The sequence below is a fragment of the Aythya ferina genome (genome assembly GCF_964211825.1).
Source record: "Aythya ferina genome assembly, chromosome: 21".
Classification (NCBI taxonomy): Eukaryota; Metazoa; Chordata; class Aves; order Anseriformes; family Anatidae; genus Aythya; species Aythya ferina.
In genome coordinates, this window is record NC_140319.1 from 3,970,413 (window position 1) to 3,996,136 (window position 25,724).

The following is a 25,724-nucleotide window of genomic DNA, read 5'->3' on the forward strand; positions in this document are numbered from 1 at the left end:
AAGGGAGAACCACCAGGCAGTCCTTAGTGAAAGCTTTTCTAACTCCTGTCTCCCTTCCTGCCCGATCCCAGCAGTTTAAGACCCCGGTTACAGTCACAAGGCCTTAATCACATGCTTAAATGCTTTGCTGGGATAGACTTAAGCATATGTTTGACTTGAAGTCAGGTAAGCTCTCTGAAGTCAATGGGGTTTAAGCACATACTTAAACGTTAGGCATGCACTCAAGTACTGTCCTGAATAGGGGCTGGTTTAAGCATGTGCTTACAAGCTGTTGATAAATTGGGAACTTCATGTGACTTTCTCTTGAGGACATTTTCTGTTATTCTTCATAATATTCATTGCTCAGTTTCTTCAATCGACCAGGATGGGATTTGTTTAATTTTTTTTAGAGCACAAGGAACGTTTCACAGCTTTAAGTCGCTCTGCCTTTGAATAGAGACCCTCTTTTCCACAGCTATATATGGGTAATTCCATTCTGTGCCCACTGTCTTCCAGTAAAATAATGCCCATGTAAGCAGTGTCTTACAGGAAAGGTGTCCGAACATAAACTCCCAATTAAAGAAAATATTGCTTAAATGGCAGGATTTGTGCCATCCATCTCATGGGTTTTTTTTTCTTTATGTCCATAATTGGTGTGGATAAAATTCAGTTAGTTGTTTATATAAACTGACATTTTTTTAGGCTTTAGCACCAAGAGCTGCATTGCAAATTATTCCTAAGGAGGTTTTTGTTTAATTCTTTTTTTTAATGCCGTGCAGGGTCTGTCTTTTTTCAAGGTGTCAGTGCAGAGAGAGAGAGGCTCTTTTATATTGGAAATAGCTGGAGATCCCTTTTATTTTTTTTTCTGGGTATTTGTCATGGGTTTTGTTATTGCCTGTTTGAATCAACCTGGGCTGAACTGAGAGGTGGTGTTTTCGTTCTCTTCACTTCTGAGATGGTGCAGGCATTGGCACACGTTGTGCTAGAGAAGAAAAGGAAAAAAAAAAATCCTCCCTCAGCAGGGCTGAGGACGTTTTCAGATTCCAGTGTTTTTTTACTCAATATGGCAAAGTTGCCCGCTTTACCCAGAGGAAGGCAGGTTTTCAGCATTCCGTCCTCGTCACACCATTCCCATTTTGCTCCACAAGTTTAACATTATTGAACTGGTAGTCTTGAGCAGTGACAGGGAAAAAAAGCCACCAGTTTGCTAAGATCAGCTGAACATAGGGTATGTGCTTTGCTCAGATGAAACCTGCATATTACGAGCTCAAAAGATTGGCCTCTTGTTGCACTACCCGGCCTTTCTTCTAGAAGGAAGGAAGATGTAAATAACTCATTCCCAGGCAATTTCACATCCCGCAAATAGACACAAGTCCTGCTCTGTTCCATGTTGCTCCAAGATGACAAAAAGTAATGGCATCTGTCAGTCTGTTCTTTTCTCCTTAGGAGCAGGAACTCTGCTTCTTTCCTCCCCACACAGACACGATTATCTGTAGCTGGTCTTTTATCTCTGCATCCTCCCCTTTTTTCTGCCCGGAGAGTAGCTTTTGTTCGTGACTGCTCTATCAGTCTTTAAACTGGGAATTAAAGTGATGACTTAATGCTCCTAGGAGAAATGTCCAAATGGAACTCTGAAATGTATGTGTGCTGCTCATATGTTTATTATCGCTGATGTTAATAAGATTGTGGTGTTAGAACACTATACTGATGACTCCCTGTTTTGCCTGGGGTAGGTGGGTTGTAACAAGGTCTACACAAGCACCTCGGACGTGATGACCCATGAGAACTTTCACAAGAAAAACACGCAGCTCATCAACGACGGGTTTCAGCGGTTCCGTGCCACGGAGGACTGTGGCACCGTGGAATGCCAGTTCTACGGGCAGAAAACCACTCATTTTCACTGCAGGTGAGATTGCAGGAAAAGACGGGAATCCTGCCTCTGAGATGGAGGGTCTGTTTGCCTCCTGCCACGTCGTAAATTCAGGATTGTGCACAGGGCCTCAGTCTACCCTGGCATGGCCTACTCCATGCTGCTCTTGTGAGAGCTCGTGCTCCAGGGCAGATGTGATTCCCAGGATTGTCATTGTCTGCAGTGATCTGAGGAAATAAAGAAAACAGATCCAGGAATCACTGGGGAAGGCGATCACAGCGCTCATCCCTGACAGTGTTCAACTCGGGGGTGGGGGAGGGCACTAATACACTGCTAATAGCACTTTCATGCTAGAGCTCATTCCAGCCAGCTCCTCCCTTTCAGGGCCAGACTCTGCCTTCTGTACACAAATGCTCTTCTATTGATTTCTCACATTTTCAGGAAGAGTGGGAAAGCACAGTTTGTATCTTAGTCCCCTTTAGCTGCTGTTTTGGTTGGAACTTGCAGTGGGGTTCTTGCAACCCCATATTATCCTGGTTGTTTCTCAGTGTCGGGTTGGCTTCCAGGCTCTCACACAGCAGCATTTTTTCCTTGACTTGGTGTCACAGGTTGGCCCACATAAAGCTCCTTAGCCCCTTTGCAGCCAGGGCCACTGTCTCATCCTGGCCCCAGTCCTTATCCCAGAGGGTGGCAGGTGACAGCAGCCGCGTTGTGCTCCTAGCCCGCACAGCCAACCACTCTCTCCTCCTCGATGCCCTTGCAGGCGACCTGGGTGTACCTTCACCTTCAAGAACAAGTGTGACATTGAGAAGCACAAGAGCTACCACATCAAAGATGATGCCTATGCCAAGGATGGCTTCAAGAAGTTCTACAAGTATGAGGAATGCAAGTATGAGGGCTGTGTCTACAGCAAGGCCACCAACCACTTCCACTGCATAAGGGCAGGCTGCGGCTTCACCTTCACCTCCACCAGCCAGATGACCTCCCATAAACGCAAGCACGAGCGCCGGCACATCCGGAGCTCGGGAGTGCTGGGCCTGCCTGCCTCTCTCCTGGGATCCAAGGATAACGAGCAAGAGGAGTCCAGTAACGATGACCTTATTGACTTCTCCGCTATGAGCTCCAAGAACTCCAGCCTGAGTGCCTCCCCCACCAGTCAGCAGTCTTCCGTTTCTCTCATAGTCCCAGCTGCGCCCTCCTCTGCTGCCGAGCTCGCTTCCTCGCAGGCCAGCAAGCCTGCCAACAGCATGACACCAGCCACCAAGATCTCTGGCCTGCTCTCCCAGGCTCTTCCCAGCAATATTCCCTTGGCCCTGGCACTCTCCAACTCAGCGCTTCCTGGCACAGCTGGATCCTTCTTCCCCATCATCCCCAGCCGGGTCTCCACGCCGCTTCCCGCCAGCTCGGCTAACCTGATGGCTGCTGGTTCGGCCGGCGCCAATCCAACATCATCTGCTCCTACAGATTCCTCATCCCAGGCCATCTCAGGATCTGGTGAGCCTTCGGCTACTTCTTCTCCGGCTCCAGCGGCGTCCATAATGGAAAGGATCTCTGCTAGCAAGGGATTAATCTCTCCTATGATGGCCAGGCTGGCAGCAGCTGCACTCAAGCCCTCTGTGGCACTGGAAGCAGGTGAGTTACTCCCATCAGCTGCCCTACTAGCAGAAGGAATGAGTGCCTGATGATATGGAGAGGAGGGAATGAGAAGCCACCTGGTTGTCCAGGGGACTGGAGGTGGGGAAGGGGGTAATAAAGAAGCAGAAATGGGCAAATAAATTTGGACGTGACCAGTTCGCCTTCGAATGGCAGTTAACCCCTTGGAGCAAGTGAACCCTTGAAGGCAGTCCCAGCATGGTTTCCCAGGTGCTTCCACGGCCTCCTGCTGACCATGGCCAGGACCTGGTTGGCAATGTGGGGTCAGGGGGGGCTCTGCCTGTTGGCACCCCCTGCTCTGGGCTGCCCCACAGCCGGCACCGCCAGCGCTGCCCCTGGGCCCTCCTGGCAGGCGAGGAGGGAGCGGGACGAGGGCATGTGGTGAAAGAGGGAGGGGAACTTTCGCATGCTTTTAAAAATTATTCTTTGAAAAATTGTTTCCTAAAGCAGAGAAAGGTCATTGAGGGAACGATTTTCCTTTATTTTTTAATAAAATGCCACTTGCTGGCTGAGAAGCAGCTCGCCGTCAGCTGTACTGCCGGAGGGTAAATTAATATTTTAGTCACTTGGGGATTGTGGAAGAAAGCTCCGCAGACATGTTCCTGTCAGCAACTTTTTTCCCCTCCTTTTTTCTTCGCTTTTCTTCTTCTTTTTTTTTTTTTTTCCTCTTCAATTTGTTTTCTTGTTCTTCCTCCTTTCCCCCTTTTCCTTCAATTCGACTCCACACCTCACGGGCCCGGCACAAAACCCCCTGCCACAATTTAAAAAAAAAACACCCTCATTTTTGTGGGGGGCAAGGTGGTGGCGAGGGCTCGGCCGGGCCCGGTGGCTGTCACCTCCGATAGCCCCGGCCTGGGCAGATGGTGCTGCCGGGCAGGCGCAGTGGCAAGGCCGCTGCCGTCGCTACGGCAACGCTGGGACTGGGGACGGGGACGGGGGCCTGACTAGCAGTCGAAAGCTGCCACATTGCCTCAGCATTAACGGAGTCTTTAATAAACGCTTAAGAGGCAGCCCCGCAAATTAGTTATGACAGTTTGCGCAGAGAATCAGGTCTCCCCCACGCTCCTTCCGCCCTTCTCCTTTAAAGGGCCCATAGCCTGGACAACTTTGACATAATTTTGCAATAATTATCACTTGAAGAATTTCCACGCTGGAGTGGACGTCAGAACCCATCATGTCATCTTGGCAATAAACGCTGACCAGCAATCCTGGCCCTTCCCTCCCCCCACAATTTTTCTGTGCTTTTTCCATTTACGCAGTTGCGATAGCGATCTAACTTGTGTGTTTGCCACTGCAACCCCATCCTTGAGCTACCTTTTTCGTTTTAATTTTTACAACCTAATTTCGGTGCCTTTCTCGAGCAGGGAATGGACAGGCGGCAGCTCCCGGACGGTTCAATCCAGTGCAGGTGAAGCAGGAGCCGGTGGAGGCCATGGGATCGTCCTCTGGCACCGGGCAGGAGTCCCTGCAGGAGCACAGCCTGGACCTGAGCATCAAGGACCATGGGTGAGAGATGAGTGCAGGCAGGGGCATTCAGGCCTGGCCAGCACCGACAGCTGGCCTGGGTCTGGCACGTGCTAACCCGTAGCTGAGGTGATGAACAGCTGAAGGTGCTATCTCAAAGCCTGTGTCTCACTTGTCCAAAAGCTTTCCTAAGAACAGGAGTGCTTGGGGATTGTTCTCTCTGCAAAAACTGCAGCAGAACTGATATTGGGGATACCTGAGCCTGCTCCACATCGACCCTTGTACACATTCCTTCCCATACTTTATATAAAGCAGCCTCAGTTAAGGACCCCCGCACTTACAGTCAGCTAGAACTATCACTGATGCCTGTCAAACACTAAGGTTGCCTTTCAGTGTGCTTAGCTGTGGCCATAAGGCTCGTAGCCTCGCCTGCTCCCCTGGTTTTGCAGTGTGGTTTTGAAAGTTCAAATAGGTAGAAGGAGAAAAAATATGGGGTGGGTTGTGAGTCAGCTGATAAAGCAGTGTGATGGTGTGGGCACTGGGGAAGAGGTCTGGGTTGTTTAATAGCTGAAAGAACTGAATTCAGCAAACTTGCAGCCCTCTTCCTTTCTGTCTTGGCTATCACCAGTAAGAGTTTGGCCTGCCCAAGGGAGGGTGGGCATCATTCTCTTCCTCCGGATGCAGCAGGTGAGGAGTGAGGCAGCTTGAAGGGAGAAGGATTAATCTCAGTGCTCACAGTCCCTGTGCACATCTTAACTAAACCCTGTTGGTTTGTGTGTTCCAGTAATGAATCAAATGGCCACACAGTCTCGGCAAATTCATCTCTTTTATCCTCGCTTATGAATAAGGTAAGAGCCATCCATCAAACGCCTTTCATTCCCCCCACCAAGAGAAATTAAAGCTGCGATGGCGGGGAGGGAGGGGGGAAGAGATGCGTTTGTTTTTTAATGTTTTGCCTCTAATAAGATGAGTTTGTACCATTTAAATTTTGAGACCATTTTTCATCGGGTATAATTTCAGAGCCACTGCTTACGAATTAATTTAATGAACTGGCTGAAGAAATATATTGCAGCCTCTGACACCTTTTTTTTCATCCTTTCTAGACGGAGGAGGGCTCCGAAAGATTTTTTTTTCCCCATTTTTATTTCCAGAACCTGGCAACTTCTCTCGCTCTCTTTTTATAGTTACTCATTTTTTTTATTTACTTCGAATGTTTTCTTTCATTGGGGGAGGGGGAGGAGAATCATTTGTTTTTATGAAAGAGAATAAGAAAAAAATCAGAAGTTTTGAGCTGAAATCATCAATTTCTGCCTTTCTAGTGTGAGTAATGGTGTCCAACAGAGCCCACTTTACCATGTTATAGAATATTTATTTTAAATAATGCAGAGTTTCTTTTTCTTTACTTTTTCCTTAAATTATACATCATCTCAAATATATATTTCCCTTTCACATGATAAATTCTACTGTACCAAGATTAATTTTCCTGTTGTATACAACTGCATTAGAGATCAGGGCCGCCTTTGAGCCATGCTTTAATATTCCACTGTGATAGGTTTTACAGGCAGAACTATTGCCATCCCCTTGGCTCTGGGCGTTACATGCATCAAGGCCATATAATCCTCAAGAGAGGGCAAAGTGACTTTGTCGGGTAGTCTCTCGACTCCTTTCTCTGTTACTCCATCACTCTTCACACATTGTTTCATGTCTAGTTTTAGCCTTCTACCACTTTCCCTCTGCACTGGTTCTCTGTTACACTGGATTTCTGGTGTTCCCTTTTAAGCTTAATTTCTTACTCGTTCCTGCACGTTATCCCTCTAGTGACTCCAAATACGCAGTTCTTTCTCTAGTGAGTAAATCTATTTAGTAAGTCTGCTATTGGAGATCCCAAGTCCTTCTGAAGGCCCCAGCTCAGGAAAATTCTTTTTCAATAGATGCTTCGCTTGAAAATCTCCAGTTGAAGCATATGTTTAGGAATAAACGTTTGCTTGTGTGCAGCCCTGCATAAAGGTACAGCATAAAGGCATGCACCACAGCATAAAGGTTCTTGGCATTATGCAAAATAAGTGCAGCGCAGGTATAAAACACACTTCTTCAGGTTTCTTCCTTCTGTACAGTAGGAAGGGGATTAAAGAATGACATAAAGCAGCAAAGAATAGAGCCCACTGATTTGAAGGAGCCCGTTCCAGGACTAAGGGTTGCAGACCCAAGCTGTGTGTGCTCAGGAACACACCGTGCTTGCTTCTTCTTGCTGCACAGAATTTCTGTTGGTAGAGAAAACCTTTATTATTTGCCTAGGAATAAAATAAATAAATAAATAAATAAATAAATAAAAATAATGTTAAAAAAACTTTACAGAAAAAACATGAGCTGAATTTCTGGCTCCAGCCATAAAGAACTGCAGTCTCCACATAGCAGCAGGGGCTTTACCTTCAGGGGGCATTAAGAGAGGCTCAAACAGCCAGGGTTCCTGTAGCGTACTGCAGTTTATTTAGGGGGGCTGTCAGGCTTAATTAACTGATCTGTATAAAGGGCTTTGAGATCCTCAAGGGGGTGGAGTTTCAGTGCAAGTATTGGGCCTGATCCTGCTTTAATGCATACTGTGCATTTCGCTGTTGTTACTGGAGGAAAGTAACCATTGTTAGAGAGAGCAGCAAAGCAGGAACAGGCCTGGGGAACTGTGCATTTATTATGAACGATTTTTTTCTCTCTAAGCACTAGAGAGACTGAGTAACTTCCTTTTTCTGTTCTGCACATCCTGCACCTGGACCAGACCTTCTTGGTGTGGAATCTATTTGAAGCCTTTCAGACGAGGCAAATTATGAGTCCACGTCCTGCTTTGTGGACAATATATCCATTTAACATAGAAAGTGAAATAAGTCCTTCAGTGAAGTTAGTTTGAATTTCCAAGGACTTTAGTGTGCACGTCTCCCCTCGCCTCAGTTTCCCAGTGTACTGAATGGATGCCTCACTACTTCCCACAAGAGACACAACCACTAGATGGGCTTTGTGACAGCTGGGTGGAGGATGCCACAGCGTGAGGTGTTACTCAGCCTTGCTGCTGCAGTTGAGGCAGCCCGTGCAGACGACTTCTCTTCTCTCTTTGAAGAAACAGCTTTCCACAGGATGGTCCTGAGGGCATCCAGACTAGCAGTGTCCGCAGCTGCTTGCTGGGCTTGATGCAGTGTCTGTGTTCTTGTTCCAGATGTCCAAGACCAGTGCCAGCCTTGGCAACCTGCTGAACATTAAGGCAGAAGGTGATGGCAGCCAGGCTGGGGCTGGGGAGCCAACACAGTACTTGGGCAAGGCAGTGAAGGCACTTGTCCAGGAGAAGCTCTCTGAGCCATGGAAGATGTACCTGCGCCGGTAAGGAGGGCATGGAGCTGGGAGGAGAGGAAAGGGAAACGGTTTTCTTTGCATAGTGTCTGGCTCACTGGTTCCTGTTTGAATGATGAGTTCTGTCAAATTTAAAGGTCTGGTTCTGTCACATGCTGATCACCTTCTGGAGTGCAGTTAGTCCTCAGTCCTGGCTGGCTGCAGGAGGTGTCCTGTAAGAAATGACTGTCCATGTAGAGTTGTTTTGCAATGGGAGCACGAGGGCCAGCTAGGAGCAGGGCTCTACACATCACACTGTTTGCCTTGGCATACCTCAGGCTCCTCTACATGTCCCAGTCTGCAGGTCCTGGGGACCAAGTGTAGCTCACTCTCAGCACCGAACCACTGTTAGGCCAGGTTTAGTTGTTAAACACAGATCACAGAAGCCTTAAAATGTTGTGGAATTTCCTCTGATCATAGAAGTGGTGCACTGAAACAAAACAAGGAGTCCAAGGGGGAATGGGAACTGCATGGTTTCTGCTGTTTTTGTTGTAGACGAGGAGGCTTGAAAGGAAAATGGAACAGATACAAAACTCACCCACACGCAGACACATGCACATACATGCCCAGACAGACACATGCTTTGAGCATACACAGATACACCCCGGCAGACACATATGGGTTAGTGCTCTGACACAGATCTTTGCCTACAAATGCCTGTGGACACTTTGTAAATCACAGACTTTGATGGAAAAGACCAGAAGGTCTTCTAGTCCCTCTGCCCCTGGCTAGTGTGAGATCCTTCCCTGCAGTCCATTTGCAAACATTTTGTCCAGCCTAGTTTTAATTATGCCAAGCAGGGTGGCTGTTCCCTTGTCTCTGGGAGCATTATTCTACCTCATAATACATTTCACTGTCAGGATCTTTTTTCATAGTATGCTGCCTGAATTTCCCTTTTCATAATTTTGTTGCAGCTCTCCTAGTTACATACCCTTGAACCACAGCAGAATTCTTCTCCACAAGTGGAGTTCACGTCCTTCACCTCCTAGTCACAGATTTTTAGCATATCATTTAACCAACTTTATTTACTTCCTTTTCTCTGACTTGGTAAATTAGTCCCTTCAGCCTGCTGATCATGTTGCTGCTGTTTGCAGAACTGGGTTGCTATTCCTGCATCCCCACACCAGAAGCTTTCTGCCCCATATACGCAGCTCACAATTGCACTCCCATCTTTGCATTATGTATATGTATTGTGTTTACCATCCACTGTTACACAGGATTGCTTGTAATGTTGCTCTCATGAGTCCTCTATGTATAAAAATACCCCCCGATGTATTAGCTGTATTTTTCCAAATATGACTCTCCCATGCTGAACCTTCCCCATGTCTTGCAAGGCCTCTCTCTGTGTTATTTCCCTCATCTTGCCTTGGTGTTGCCAACTCCTCCCAGTTTAGTATCTTCTGTGAATTTCATTAGCACGCTGTTTACTCCTTCTCCTAGATTACTAATGAAGATGTTAAATAAGCTCAGACCTAGCCAAAGTCATCCTTGCAGCATTCACGAGATACCTCCTCCCAGCTCGATACGTCGCTGTTTGTCATTAGCCTTTGTTTACGGTCCTTCAGCCAGTTTTCAATCCATGTGGTAGCATTCACATCCAAGCCAATTTGAATTAATTCTAAGCATATGCAAGTCTGTATCAAAACGCTTTACTAAAATCCAAATATATTGCATCCCTTCATCCACTAATTTTGTAATTCTATCAAAAAAAGCAATTAAATTTGTCTGGCAAGATTTATTCTTTATAATCCTGATGCTGTTTATTGCTCATGGTTCCTTTATCCTCTAGATGTTTAATGATTTTCTCCTCCCTCTTAATATTTGTTCCATTACTTTACTGGAAGGAGAAGTTAAGACTAGAGGTATGATAATTGCCAAAGATCACTTGTCTTTTTTTTTTTTTTCAAAGAATTGGTACCTAGATTTTTTATTTTTTTTTTCCCAGTTCCCTAGTATCTCCCTCTTCTCTATGGCTTAAAAAATAACAAATAGTAATGCAATCAGTTTGTGAGTTAATTTCCATTGCACTTCAGGACATGCATCATCCAGACTGGCTGACTTGTGCATATTTATATTTTCCAACCAGTCTCTTTATCTGTTCTTCTAGAAGGTCTTCTTTTCATCCCTAATTATCTGTCTTGTCTTTAGTGTCCCTGTCCAAAGAAAATGTTATAAGGCAGCCATTTTTGACTCATCACCTCCCTCCCATTTTTGTCAGGATTTCGAAGTACAAAATCTCCGGTTCCTGATAAAACAACCCCTTTAGCTTGCACTAACTTGGTTTCTTATCTCTTCTCTTATCACACCTTTTCTTTCCTTCATCTTCTCCCTGAAAGCCTTAACTGACTGCATGTTCTCTACACCCACTGGCCCTTTCATTCTCCAGTTCAAGATTATTTTTTTTCTTTTTCCTTTACCTTCAAATCGTTAGGAAGTCCCCTCGGGACCATGCAGGCTGCTGTTTGTTTCTTGCTTTCCTGCTCATCAGAGCAATTGTAGACTGTTGTACCTTAATTATGCAAGATTCCCCTGTTAAGTTTCAAATCCTTCCTGCCAATGCTTTTTACTTGATTTCTCGATTCCCTGTGATTCTGGAGTTTCTTGAAATCGTGTGTACATTTGCTACTAAGGATGGAGACTCTCAGCAGGGGATGAGCAGTGCTTACTTGCTTTTGTTCTCTTGACCATTTCCTCTGGCAAGAGATGTACCTTAGATGATGCCTTTTGCTCTGCTTTTTGCATTGCAGCATTGTTTCTCGTGTACTTCAGGGACCGTGCTATTCTCTATTTATGCATATTAGGCTGTAATTGCTATATAGGTGATGCTTTGTCTCCCCCATCCATGTGCTAGCCTGTTATTTTAAGTGTGTGTTAGGGGGCGGAGGGGGATTCTGGCTCTAGATTCCCATTAACCACGGTTGTTCCTTCCCTGTGGTACTCCCAGTAAATTCAAGCAGATTTACTAACCTTTGTTCGTTCCTCAGAGCTCTGACTTTTGTGTACGGACACTCAATAACATTAAAGATTTTCATCTTCTGTTTCAGAGTAGTTCTGTATTTTGCTCCCACTAAAAGCGAATGGGAGTTCAATCACTGACAAGTCCAGTTGCAGAGAAATTAGGTTCTCGTTCTGCATGTTCAGATCTATGTGACTGGCCATAATCAAGCAGCGATCCCAGCAGGGACGTGAGAAAACAGGATGGTAGTAGAGCTGAAAAACAAAAAGAAATGTCTGTTCCGCTACTGCTTGCCTTCTGGGGCCTTCTGTAAGATGCCTGCTTGTCTGCTTTGGCCAGGTTTGGTACCAAGGACTTCTGCGACGCGCAGTGTGACTTTCTGCATAAGGTGCATTTCCACTGTGTCGTGGAGGAATGCGGTGCCCTCTTCAGCACCCTGGATGGAGCCATCAAGCATGCCAAGTGAGTAGGAGAGCCTTGGGAAACCTGGAGGAGACTCCACACCGCACTCAGTGCAGGAGGAGGGTCAGGACCAGGAATGTGGGCAGTCCTGAGGGCAGCCTCCGGGCACCCACCCCTTTCCTGTGTAAATGTGCTCAGCTGACATGTTTGCAGAACACGATGTCCTCTTTAATTCTGTTTCACAATAAATGTGCTCAGTTTGTGACAGGTGTCTCACGCAGCGCTGGCAAGGTTGAGAAGTGGGCATTTGTTTTTCCTTAGCCTACCTGACAGACAGTGTGGTCAAGGAGACAAATATTTCCCCCAGCATACAAATACACTGTACAAAGAAATAAGAGAATAAGAGAGGGAGGGGGACCTGTAACCCCAACCATTGTCACTGGATGCAGACTCTTTGTAGAGCAGCTTCCCGTCACTGCAGTGTGGAAAGCATTTTATTTTTCTTTGTCTTGTCACAACAAATGTTTTTTAACAAGCTTCCCTAGCCCTTAGTTTATATGGCTTTGTTTAAGATGCTCGTATCATACGGATGAGGATCTTCAAGCAAACTGTCCAGCCCAAGACCAGCTTCCTCACCTTGCAACGTTCTATGTTGTAAACCCTTGTCATTTCATATCATTTTGGAAAGCAGCAGTGGACAGCCCAGGGTTTGGTAGCCAGAAATAGATACTATGGCCTATATTACAGCAGCTGTACAGCACGCTCGGAATTCCAGGTGACTCTTGGGTGAAGAATGAAGTTAAGCCATGCTCCCACTGTCACAGTGAAGGGAGTAGCAAAGGAAGGGCGGGATACTGGAAGTTGTTGCTAATTTCTGTGGAGCAATCTGCAGTTTAAACCCATGCCAAGTTCCTTTTAAAGGCAGTGGAAGATTTGCCCAAGTAGAGAATGAGAATGGCCTTCAGCAGCTGGCCACATGGCTGAGTGTGAAGGGGTTTAAAGGGAAGGTGCTGTTGTGAAGTTTAAGACAGAAAGATCTGTTAGCACAGCTCGTCTCTGGGGCTGGAGGCCTGTGGTTCACTGCTACAAATGACTGGCTTCTCACAACAGCCATGGGAAGCTGCCCTCGAGTCATATTGACCTTGCTGTCTGCAGCCATGCTTGCACCGCTCTGATTTTAACACGTTATCGAACCTTTCTGTCTCCACCCTGCTTAATAAATTCCCTTTTCCTCACAGATTTTCTAGGAGGACCCTAAAGCTTTCCACAAAGTGGGCAGAGTCCCTTTTAGGCTTTCATCTCAGCTAGTTTGTTTGCAGACTACTGCCACGTTCTTGTTGATGTTTAATCATATGACATGCATTGGCCAAGAAGCTGTATATAAATTACTCCATCTTTTTGCAGTTTTCACTTCCGAACCGAGGGCGGAGCTGTGAAAAGTAACTCCGAGTCTCCCTTCTCAACTACTACTGAGAGTAAGGCTTCACTGGCCCCTTCATCACCATCTGCTTCGTCTGCCACCATGGCGAGCGCTCCTGCCCTCGACGTGCCCACCCCAAGCCCGGCGACTGTGCCCTCTGCCCCCACGCTGCTAGCTTGGAAGCAGCTGGCTTCGACCATACCCCAGATGCCTCAGATCCCAGCATCAGTGCCTAACCTGGCAGCTTCACCCTTGGCAACGACTTCCCTGGAGAACGCCAAGCCTCAGGTCAAACCCGGATTTCTCCAGTTCCAGGAGAAGTAAGTTCTTGTAGACACTGCTTGCCTCCTTGGTTCCTCTCCAACCTCACAATCCCCTTTACCTTCACCCACTGAGAGGCCTTCTGCCAAGAAGGCTCTCTGGGCTTTATCTTCCAGGAAAGTTACTTCTGTATACTCTAGAAAATACCCTCAGCTATGCTAGGGAAAAAAATGGATTTTTCAGTACAACTGGGAGCACTTTTAGATACAAGTGTAGAGCAGAAATAAACTTATTGACATAAAAAGGCTCACTGAAGCCTTTTTTATACCTCATGGGAGGCAAACAGCTCTTTGCAGTATTTTTGACACTGAAGGCTACAGAGGGAGCGTAGCATCTTTAAAGTTTTAAGGTAACTAACAGTAGATATTTACAAATGATTGATGAAAAAAATGTCGGATTTCTTTGGGATTTGTCCCCAAATAAGATCTGTGGCCTTTTCATACAAATGTCACCTGTAACACTGAGTGTTACAGCATCATTTTTTTCATTGAAGAAGCCGGGGGGTCAGGTAGTAGAGGAGACACAAGTGCTTGGACTCTGCCTTAAGCAGGAGTGGAGCCCTCGGCAGCTTTAGGAACAGGGAGCACCCTCTCTCACTTCAGCTTTGTCAGTTTTGAGTTCTGGCTGAACTCCTCCACAAGTGTAGTCAGTCTCCTGACATTCTGTGCATCTGGGTTTGTAGTGTTAGTTTACATACAAGGTAACATACATTTCTGAATTGTGTTTTTTTGATTGTTTTTTTTTTTTTTTTTTAAACCATTCAAGAAGTTTCACAGTGGTGCTGTGATGATTGTTCTGGTATATCAAGAGGCAGAAGCTAGGTTGGTTACAGGAGGGCACGATCAGGTTAGGCATTACAGCTTAGCTGTTCAGGTTGGTAGAGTATCACTCTGGGCTATACATGAACAGTCATTTGCCTGCTTTCAAAGATGTGCATTAACTCCACTTCACACCTCTGAGTAGCTAGCAGTGGGTACAGTGCTCGGGATCCAAGAGATCAAGGGTCAGTTACCTCTGATCTGTGTGTGCAACCTGAAATCCATAGGCTGGGCAGAGGGGGTAAGGTACCAAAACTGTTTAGCTGATTAAATAGACCATTGCAGGTCTTGTCTAATTAGGGGAAGCCCTGGCATCTTCCAGTGCGCATACCCAGGAGTTTCATTTCAGTTACACAAAACGGAGACAATAGAAACAATCCAAATCACCACTAAGACAAGTACAGGCAGAAAGGGAATACCAGTACCTAGCCAGACCTCGAGAGAGAGCTTTAGATTAGAAGTGTGGCCCTGAAAGACTACAGATCCCACCATGCACTGCTGTTATTTTAACAATCTTAATCAAGAAAGTGCAGTAGCTTGCTAGCATTGCAGTAGGGTCGCCAGCATCAATTTTACTAAAGAGGAAGGTGGCTATGGGAAATCTGTAGGCCATGTTTGGAACAGAGGCTTCAGCTGGGCTCCCCTTGAATTAAATGTTGGCAAAGAAACAAATGTGTGAAATGAGTGAAGGTGATGATTGGGTTTTGGATGTATTCCAGTGATCCCTGCCTGGCAACGGACTGCAAGTATGCCAACAAATTCCACTTCCACTGTCTCTTTGGGAACTGCAAGTATGTGTGCAAAACCTCTGGCAAAGCAGAATCCCACTGCCTGGACCACATCAACCCCAACAATAATTTGGTGAATGTGCGAGACCAGTTTGCTTACTATTCGCTGCAGTGTCTCTGTCCAAACCAGGTAAGAGGAATTCAAAAGCAGTGTCCTGGCCTGAGGACATGCACGGGAGAAGCATGGGCAAGAATAAGTAGACAACACAATAGGAACTGAGGCCAAGAGGTTCAGTCCTGGTCTAATGACAGATCCATGGAAGGGCCTCAATTGGTCTAGCAAAATGTTTGGTTTCCATCAAACAGAGAATCCCACTGCTTTTGTGTTGAATTGAAATGATGAGATGAGGAAACTTGAATGATCTAAGAGACTCAAGATGAAGTAGAATAAAAATTGGTGATGACTACTTTGAAAAGCCACCAATTAGGGGGAAGTGATGGAATCCTAGCTGTGTGTTGGGGTCATTCATGTGTAGAATGGTGCCATGCAGAATACATGACAGGGAACAAGTTTGCGTTGTGGCTTATGGAAGATGAAGTAGATATGATGCCGAGTATCAGTTCGGGCCTCTCTTGCAGGGACAGCATTAGTAGCAGGCAAATGAGAGTGCATTTGTTCTAGATCTGCTTAAAGCAACCCGCCTTTTTGCTCTCCTCTCTAGCACTGTGAATTCAGGATGCGAGGGCATTACCACTGTCTTCGTCCTGGCTGCTACTTTGTGACTAACATCACCACCAAGCTGCCCTGGCATGTGAAAAAACATGAGAAGGCAGAAAGAAGGGCAGCCAATGGCTTCAAGTATTTTACCAAGCGAGAAGAGTGTGGCAGACTGGGTGAGTCTTCTCCTCTCCCCCCACGCCCCCTCACCCTTCCCATGTAGTCTTTTCTACATCCAGGCTAAGAATACCACGAGTTAGAGCATGTGAGCTATGCTAGAGATGTATTTGGTTATTAAATCACTAAACAAACAAGAAACAGAATCAAACGGAAATCTGCTCCTGATCTGCCTGAGTTGAAGCATGAGGGTTCCTTTTTTCTCAAATAGACCAAAGATCTTAAATGACTAGAAGCTGTAGTATAGAGGATTAAAATATAGATAGATAGATAGATAGATGCATATACCTATATGTACACTTATCTGGAGATACAGGTTCCCTGCTGGTCATGATCTGTTAAGGCAATCTTATTTTTCTTTTTTCTTTTTTTTTCCATTTTTTGGCACTTTACCGTCTTTGGGCCTAATGCCTGTCTTGGGCAGAGTTGAAGGGTGCTCTTAGGAGCAAAAAAAAAAAAAAAAGCATATGGGAAATGTCTGTTCTGATGAAGCTCTTGTTCAAAGGTCCTTCTGCACTGACCTCCAGTTGCTGCTTCACCTGACTCCAGGCAGCTTCAGATGACTTTTTTGTTGGTTTTTTTTTGTAGCTGTTGCCAGGGCTGCATACTGAAAGCCAAAGGGTAAATAGCATGAGACAGAAGTATGGAGAAGGGCATTCAGTAACCTGCTCCTTCCTCTTCTGAACCTGTTCTCCACAGCCACTTGTGAGCAGCAGGGAGCCGGCTCTGTGCCTCGAGCCCAGCCCTCCACCAGCGCATGGCCGAAGGAAACACCTGCAGTGTGCACAGCCTCAGCCCGTGGCATGCCCACTTGCCAAAACCATTAGCAGCATTGCAGCAGTTATTAAATCTTCGGGCCTCTAGTGTAGAGCTGGTAAAACATGAGCAACAGCAGAGAGCAGAATGGGTTCCCAGGGAGGTATCCTCGAGCTGAAGCCCATTGCTGTGCGCCAGGGCAAGTCCCTAGGGAGAGCTCCATCTGAGATCCATCCTGACCTACTGGTGTTCACTAACTGGGAGTCACGTATTTGTCGTGTGCCTTGCTGTTGTCACAGACCCAGCCTTCCCTATCGGTCCTGGCTTAAGGTTGAAACAAAAGAGAGTTCAGAATAACACTTCCGTCCTTCCTGGCCATACCATGCCTCCTGCCCGATGCTGTTCTTTCTTGGGCATTGCAGCCACCATAACTAGGGCCAAACTTTTCAGCTTTGCATGCATAAAAAAAAAATGTATACTCAAATGGCAACTTGTTTGTGGTAACCAGGGTAATAAGTGTCAACACTCCAGTGCCAGTACTCACCTAGGGCTCATTTACACATGTCAGTAGATTCAGCAGTTGCTGTTATTTACTCAACTTTAGGTGTTTCAGGTGATAGCAGGGGCTAGACAAAGCAGGACAATGATATATGACACCCAGCCTACACGGCTGCCCTGGCAACGGGCGAGTCTTCACCTGCCCTTTGCTGATACCATTTCAATCCCGCCAGCACTGTTTGTTCTTCATCCCGAAGAACAGCGACGTGATGGGGAGGGCAAACGAGGTGGGGCTGTGGGGGAGTGGAATACCTAAACAAACAGCAACTTGGCTTGTACATAAAATGCTATCTGTGAGCTAAAGATGGGCTGGGTGATTCAGGAGCTGTTTGGCAGCAAGCTGTCTGCAGGCTGTGCATGTGTCAGCAGTGTTTATTTTGGGAGTGAAGGGGTACTTGCATCCAGCGGGATGTACATACGCCTATAGCTTGGGCTTGCCACGCATTAAACGTACGTTTTAACCAACACTCTGCATTTGCCTATGTAGAGACAGGCAGCACGACAGGATGGGGTAGCTGGATGTGTTTGTGTGGGTGTCGATGGTTATACCAACGTGTAAATGCACGTCTGCTTCTCTGTGCAGCTCTCTCTTTTAGGTTAAATATGCATATAGCAGGTGCAGAAGCACCAGCCTGCTTTAGGGGCTGTGTAAGTTTATTAACACACACTGCATCAACAGATAGACTTTTATAGATACGTTTTTGTGCCTGTAAGCATAGGTGGAGAGGGAGGGAGAGAGACAAATATGTATGTATGTAAGTAAAGGCAGATGGGTGTAGAGAGATGAATAAAACTGGGGCTGTCTGTAGCCCTGTACCTGAACGTCTATAAGATGATGTACAGGGGCTGACGGAGAACAGACAGAACCTGACTGCTGATATTGCTTTAGCTGCAACAAGCCATTATTTATCAGCTATTGAATGCAGCACCTTAACAAGGTACGCAAACTCCCAGCATGCATGGCAGTGCGTGCCAGGAGCAGAATGTGTGAAGTGCTGTACACCAGAAAGTATAGAAATTGTTGTTTAGTAGCTGCCCCTCCTGCACTACAAACGTGGAGTGGCAATAAACACTTTCTGGCTCTTTCCATCTGACCAGAGAGCATACACTGTCCAGAGCTGGGGCTTTTAAGAGACTGCTCTTCTGTTCTGAGAGCACAGTTAAAGGGAAAAAAAAAGAACTTTTCATTTCAAATCTAATTGTGAGCATGTATTTTCAATTGTAAATCCTGTGATACAGTTAAAAGTCTTGGTTTTGTTCCCACTGAAAAGCAAAAGGCACTAGCTCAGACTGGGGAGCAATAGGCACTGCTAGACATAATGGCAACTCTCTTCCTCTTTACATAAGGAGGGATGAGGCCAGTCTGCAGTTCTGGTCCACTTTTTAAATCTCTGTACCCTATAATCCTCTCTTGCAGTTGCTCAGCAGGCAAAAAAATGTGGTTTCTATCATTCAGGACTGTTCCTGAAGAACCCATGACCATTGATAATCTCCAGTCTACCAAAAATCCATAGAGCAGCAGCTTTGTCCTGTCTCCAGACCATCTTCCCTACAGTCTTGCTCTCTCTCGGTACCTTTCCTGTACTACATACCTTGGCTTTGTGTCTGCAGGTTGCAAATACAACCAGGTGAACAGCCACTTCCACTGTATTCGAGAGGGCTGCCAGTTCTCCTTCCTGCTCAAGCACCAAATGACATCCCATGCCAGAAAGCACATGAGACGGATGCTGGGGAAGAATTTTGATCGTGTTCCTACTCAGGTGACTGGCTGGTTATTTATGTTGTAGCTCTGTATGTAGTGATAGTCCCTTTGGCTGCTGGCTGCAGAACTGCATTGATGCCAAGATGCTCAGACCAAGCTCCTAAGGACACATGTCTGCACTGGGGGATGCACCTGGGATGTGTGCGTTCACCTAAGCTAGTTTCAGCTGATTTGACTCCTGTCATATGAGGAGAGACAACATCAAAGCATTACTTAGTCTTAACAGCCTTTCCTCGTGAGTTGTTGAGAAAAACATTTGAGAAGGATAACACTAAAATATTCATATTTATAACTTGCATGCACTCCCTCCCCACGCTCTCAGTATACACCAATTGGCTTATTAAAATTAAAGTGCTTAGGATGTGGAAGAATTGAACATGCTGGTTAAAGCAAACATTTCCTGTTGCACATAAACAATTATTTGCTGCTTCCATCTAGAAACACCAGTTTCAAGATTTCTCTTCCTTTACTGATCTGGCCTTACACTGGGGCTCTCCTTGTCCTCTCTCAGGAAGTACCAGGGCAGTGCAGTCACTTTTGTCTAACACAACCAAGAGCAACTGCCAGATTAGGTTTTTCTGTTTCATGAATAAATTGAAGAGGTTCAACTGCAGCACTGACCTACTGTTCAGAATGGCAGCAGTCCTGCAGCCTCCTGTTTGTTCTTCTTACTCCTTGGTTGCATTAATTGCACTGACTTAGGAGATGAAATGAGCTGCATTTATTTGAACACCTGTGACTAATCTAACCCTAAGGACATCTGGTATGTGAAAAGCAAAAGGTGCTACCTGTAGAAGCAAGATGGGAACCCTCTTCCATTCCACAACACAGGACTGAGAGGTCCCTGTTAGCTGTCAAGTACTGTCAAAAAGTTAATCATTCCAGTCTACTGCTGTTGGAATTAATGAGTTCACACATGCCAAGGAACTGGTGTTACTGTTACGGCAGCTTTTGTTCTTAAAATTAAGTGCTCAGGTACAAGAATCAAACTCAGATTTAACAAACAAATCTTCCTCCACTACAGAGCCCTAAACCTCCTAGTACACGCAGAGCAGAAAATGCTAGTTTTGACTTCCACCTCCCTCACTGGCAATCCCATGTCACATTAGCAGTGGAAAAGCACTAATTGTGGCCAAAGCAACCCCAAGAGCATACAGTGCACATCTTAATCTACGGCTGTGCTTAGCCCGTGGAGCAGTCCAGCAAATAGCAAAAAGAAGAAGAAACCACAAATCGGGGCACGTAGCAAAGCTCACAGATTGCTGCACTGCCACTGCCTGTCTGCATTTAACCGTCCTAACTCCATTTTTTTCCCATTCGTGAGTGCTTGGTAGGCATTTAATGGTATGTTTGGCTATACATTGCTTCTGGGTACCTACCCAGGTGTAACTACCCAGGTGTAACTATCCAGAGGAGACCACGCCATGCCAGGCCACGGCAGCTGCACGTGAACAGAGTACAGCAGCAGACACACAGGTCACTGGTTTCAGTCTGTGATCCCCTGTCGCCGTGTCTCAGCATGCAGGCACTAGGGCAGGCATGTCAGTAGTCGTATTCCCAGTCTCTAAATGCAGCAGGACCTACACAGTAAGGTAGCAATGCCAAGATTAACACCTCCTGCTTTTGAATGCATCAGAATCCACACACCAGGATATTGGTGCCAAGATTAACACTCCCAGCCTCTGAGCGCATCACAATTCACATACCAGAATACATGTGCCAAGTTTAATGCTCTGAGCTCCCAGTGAAGGAAGATTCATGCTCCTAGCCACAGTGCCATGGGTTCCACTCACGAGCATGTTCCAGTTATCCCTCATGAGCAGTGGCAGAGGGAAATAAACATGCAGACAGATGGTTTTGGTCTTGGCATCGTTCTTTTGGTGTGAAAGTCCCCGTCCTGTTTTCTTGCTGCAGGTTATTGGCCACACTCCAAGAAATGAAAATCTCCCCCAGGTTGGCAGCATGGCACCCAGCCCAGCCTCATCAGGAACCCCAGCTTCCTTTCAGGGACCCCCGAGCATGATGGACACTGAAACAGATGAGTACATGGATTACACTGGCTGTAGCCCAGGGGGGATCTCCTCTGAATCTTCCAATATGGACCGCAGCTGCTCCAGCACTCCAGTGGGCAATGAGAGTACATCAGCAGGTAAGGAAGAAGGGGGGGTGACATGGATCGTCAGTTGCCTGCTCTCTTGGGAGATAAACTCATGAAGAGAGGCCAAAGGACAACTGCACCTTAAAATACAAATTGCACCAGCTTTACGATAGTTCCTCTTACTAACGTAGCTCCCTCCATCTTTTTTGAGAAGAGATCCGTCAGAATGTGCACTTCAAGGGTCCATGAACTAACAGCATATCTTTCTTCTCCCCTGAAGAGAGGTTTTTATCCTCTGTCTTGGAGTGGATCTCTTTGAATAACTGATTTAAAAGGAAAAAAAAAAAATGTTGCAGGGCTCTTCTGTCCCTGGCATTTCCCATTATCTTTTTATATTTCTTTGTGCAGCATCTGAAGTCGGGCATTTTTTTCTGATACTGTTGAGGTACAGAGAGGCTGTACAATAGCAAATATTATATGCAGGAGGGAAAAAAAGACTACCGCATCTTCAGAAAGCAACATATAAAAGCAGCTCACTGAGCTCCCTGCCTCATGCCTCTTGTGCCACTTTGTCAAGTGTTGCACAGAGGAGACCTCCATCATTCTCCTCTTTTTTGCAGTAAGTTTCTGCCATTGTTTCCTGCTTGCAAGGATAATGGGTAGCCATCTCCCACTGCCCCGTGTTACACAATTATCTCTTCAGTAGCGTGGTTTCTTTTATGAATTCTGTTATCATCTAGTGTTGATTCAGGGATCTCTTAGCTCTCCTTCCCAGCGTTAGGTGATACATTCTAGATAAGCTGCCTCTCTGAGTTTGCTTTAATTTCAAATACGTTTTCCTACTCTGCCTTCCCACCCCAGACAGGTGAAGGTTATCAGATAGCACCTCTAACCACATGTTACCTTCATACAAACACTGCTGGGGCATGATAGTGGGTGCCCCATGGCATCAAAGCTCCTCCAAAGAGTTCTGGTGGGACAGCACTTCCTAGCTCTCTCTCCCTTCTCAGCACACCATCCAGCCCAAGTCACTCATCCTAGGAAATGGTAGTGAGCAAGTCCACCTGCCCAAGGTGTAAGACAACCCTCACGGCTGTTAGTTGGTACAAGCTGGCACCAAATAAATGAACAAGGACCAAACAAGCAGGAATTTCTGCTTGAAAGCCTGTGGCTCTTCCCCCACGCCACTACAGCCACCTTACCTTCTGCACAGACAACCCTCCTCTTCCTGATGCTGTCAGTTCCTCACCTTCCATTTCTTCTCTGTTACAATTCTGTTTCATACATTTGTGAATGTATTTTCCATTTTCATCATATTGCTTCCGCTCCTGGGTTCTCATTTTGGTTCTTTTGTGTTTTTTGTTTTGTTTTGTTTTTGTTTGTTTTTGTTTTTCTTTTTTTTTTCTGCTTTTTTTTTTTTTTTTCTCTCCACATTCTCCAGGCTGCCTGGTTCCTTCTACTGCTACTGCTGCTGCCGATGATGCTACCCACAATGTACCACAACCTCAGCCACCACCTCTGCCTCCATCTTTCTCACAAGCCCTGCTTAGGTCTCCCCTTCCCACCCTCCCCTATCTTTTTTCTCCATCTTGTCTCTCATACTCTCTGCTCAGTGCCACTCTTGGATCCAGCAGAGGCATTGTCATGCCTGCCGCCAGCACCACTGGGTTTTCGCCCATCATTGCCACTCCAACTCCAGTAAAAAGTGACGTTCCCTTAGTTCAGGATGCAGCAGGTAACACTTCTTTGCTTTCTCTCTTAGTGTCCTTTGCCCATCTCCTTTCCCCACTCACCCTGCCCACGTTTTTCTCGGCACCTTTGGGTCAGTAAAAAAAGCCTGTGTCACTCTGTGCCTCACTTAACTTTATCCAAGGGCCCTTCCATGCCTGCTCCAGTTCTCTGCTGATGCAGTAACCACAGCCAAAAACACAGCAAATCATTGTGAAAAATTCAGAGCGATTTCCACCAATTCCAAACCGTGAGATAAATCTAACAAAATCCACAGTTAAAATCCACTTTTTGCCTCTTAATAACAGCAGGGTGGCCACAAAGCAAACTTTTGCTCATGTAGCATTTATGGGGCTTGAACTTCCAGCTTAGATCTTGTAGGCCACCCAGCTCAGGGCCTATCAGTCTGCTGCACACATCTCTGCAGGTGAATGTCTGACAAGGTACCCAGTTCCAGTATTTTTATAGCTCCTTTAAGCTTCACTGCCTCCTATTCATATATAAAGCCATAAAATTCAGAGCTGCTTTCCCCAGTGCAAGTAACAGAGGGAAGTACAGTCAGTGTCACTACCATGACATCATCAGACATCTCAGGCTGTTTCTCACACTCTGTTATTTGCATCTGCTCTTACAGCTGCAGAAAATACACCGAGAGTTTTAGTTTCAAGCTGCCATGTTTCCCATGTGTGACTAAGATCAGAGATGTCTCAGGCTGGGGATTCTCATTCCAGCTGGGAATGGTTTTTAGGGTGTGTCTCAGCTTTGGCTTCTTTTCCCAACTCCCAGCTCTTTTCTAGTTAATTAAGAACATATTTGTGCTTAAAGTTCACACTAAAGAGGATTCTGGCAGCCTATAAATGTCCCAGTCATTCTTCCTGCTGGCTTTAGTGTGTGCATGTGTAGTAATGCGCAAATCCAAGGCGAATGGTTGGGAGTATGGCTGGAAGACCAGCTCTACTTGGAAGTTCAGAGGTTTTTGTCACACGACTTGGCAGGAGAAGCACCCTTGCCCTGTCCAGAGCAGTGTGTTCCAAGGAACAAAATACGCAAGAAACCATTTTTTTGCCCTTTTTTTAACTGATTTGCATGTGACCTGAAATATCTTACCTTTGTGCTGTGCTTTCTTCTAATTATATATTTTTAAGTTTCTTTTCTTTTTACCTGTAGATCTTCATATAGTTTCCTGAATGTTTACATTAATATTAATTTTAAAGACAAGCTTATGGCATGCTCTTACCATTGAGGTTTGCTTGGGATTAAATCTGTTGAGGCTTGTAATCTTCAGCTGGGCATTAGGGACTGAATTCTGTCTAGTGGCTAATGAGTGTAGTAGGTTATCTTCTTTCTGTTTCATACACTTGCTCTGAAACTTTGGCTGTATGAGAAAACAAAATTGGTTTAACTAAAGTTATAAATACATCTGTTTGAACTGTTGTAAGAGCTGGGCAGATACACTGAGTTTAAAACGGGTCAAATCTAAATTCTGCTTATTTTGCAGATAGTCCATCTTTTTTTCTAAAATGTCTTATCTTGTATTGCTGTCTGAAGGCAGACACGATTACCACCCATATTAACGATGAAAGACTTGGTGGTTTGGCTGCAATTTTTTTTAAATGAAGGAGTAAGGAGTTGATCTGGATAGCAGTGATTAGTGCAGGCAGTGATCTGCCTGGAAGCAGAAGTGTGTTTTACAATATGTTTGCAAGGGGGAGCAGACAGTGGTCACAGATTCTATAGCTAAGTTTGCTAATATAAACCCGATAGTGATAGAAAGTTACTCTTCCACTGGTAGGCTGCCTAAATTAGCCTTAATAAGCAGTTCCTACCCCCTTAAAAATCACTAAAATGGTCTCACCACGGATGCCCCAAGCTGGCATCCCTACTCGCAGTCCGAGGGGTGGAAAATCTTTTGCTCTTTGCTCACCCCGCAATCTGTACAGCCCAGGCACGTGAACAACCCACTGTACGAGATTAGCTTGCTGCTACCCTGCCCGTAGACTTACATCTATCAGTAGTGTCAGTTTAACTTTTGGAGGCTTCCTTGGATGATCGCCACCTTCGTTTAAAGGGTTGTCAACCGAAGGGCCAGATATGGCGAAAATAGCATCCATCACTTTTAATACCTGCTTATCAGCCAGAAAAAAAATAATTCTACAACATTCAAACAAATGACTGTTTCTTCAGTCTCCTAGATGAGGATGCAAGCTGCTCTGGACTCTCAGGCCCCAGGCACTGCATGTCACAAATCATGCCTCTTTTTAAGAGGTTGGCAGTTTAAGCATGAAGATGGAGGGGAAAGAAAGAAAAAAAAAAAAAAAAAAAAAAAAAAAAAAAGTACGTTTCAGTTGCAAGCTATAATTTCCAATTACACTTACAATTTTGCACCTGGTGAGAAATTCTTCTTGCCTCCAACCTTGTCTGCGCTGCATGTTGATACTGGAGATTGTGGTTTGATTCTGGAAATAGCAGGGAGAGGAGAGAAAAAAAAAAAAGTTAACAGATATAATGAGGTCGAGTCCTTGATGTCAGGCTTGATCCTAGGGGACGTGAGCAGTAGCCAGTTATGCTGGCCCTGTGAATGAAACTGGAAGACAGATGAGGGCTCTTTATTTACTAGGGGCATCATGTGATTTTTGAGACCCAAGGGAAAGCTGTGGAACTGGTATTTTCTCTCAGAGTCCACTGGCTAGTGATGATGAGAATTAGCCCCATTGAACATCTGTCCATCTGTCTTTCTAAGTGCACTCATCGTAATATGTAGGCTCATTACAGTGAGGGATGTTGCAGACTCCTGGCCAAAGTCCATCCTATTTCTATAAATCCCCCCCCTTGCACTTTCAATCACGCATGGGATCTTCCTTCACTTCCTGCTGTCCTTGGCAGTTGCAGTGTATTACGGTGTCCTGCTCACGAAGAGCCTGGGTAGGGGAAAACATTACACACG

The 25,724-nt window shown here is 45.7% G+C and overlaps 1 protein-coding gene across 8 annotated transcripts in view; it reads left to right on the forward strand.

Moving 5' to 3' along the window:
• The window catches only part of CASZ1 (castor zinc finger 1), a 254,650-nt gene that overhangs the window by 222,370 nt on the left and 6,556 nt on the right, over positions 1–25,724 (forward strand). For 6 of the 8 annotated variants that reach the window (XM_084494867.1, XM_084494866.1, XM_084494869.1 and 3 more), the window contains 12 exons: positions 1,713–1,885; positions 2,613–3,481; positions 4,867–5,008; positions 5,751–5,814; positions 8,169–8,329; positions 11,634–11,756; positions 13,101–13,436; positions 14,975–15,173; positions 15,706–15,877; positions 18,804–18,952; positions 20,869–21,103; positions 22,494–22,787. In XM_084494867.1, coding sequence (XP_084350993.1) covers positions 1,713–1,885; positions 2,613–3,481; positions 4,867–5,008; positions 5,751–5,814; positions 8,169–8,329; positions 11,634–11,756; positions 13,101–13,436; positions 14,975–15,173; positions 15,706–15,877; positions 18,804–18,952; positions 20,869–21,103; positions 22,494–22,787 — 2,917 coding nt within the window. The remainder of the gene's footprint in view (positions 1–1,712; positions 1,886–2,612; positions 3,482–4,866; positions 5,009–5,750; positions 5,815–8,168; positions 8,330–11,633; positions 11,757–13,100; positions 13,437–14,974; positions 15,174–15,705; positions 15,878–18,803; positions 18,953–20,868; positions 21,104–22,493; positions 22,788–25,724) is intronic. The other 2 variants (XM_084494872.1, XM_084494871.1) reach the window with 2 other exon arrangements.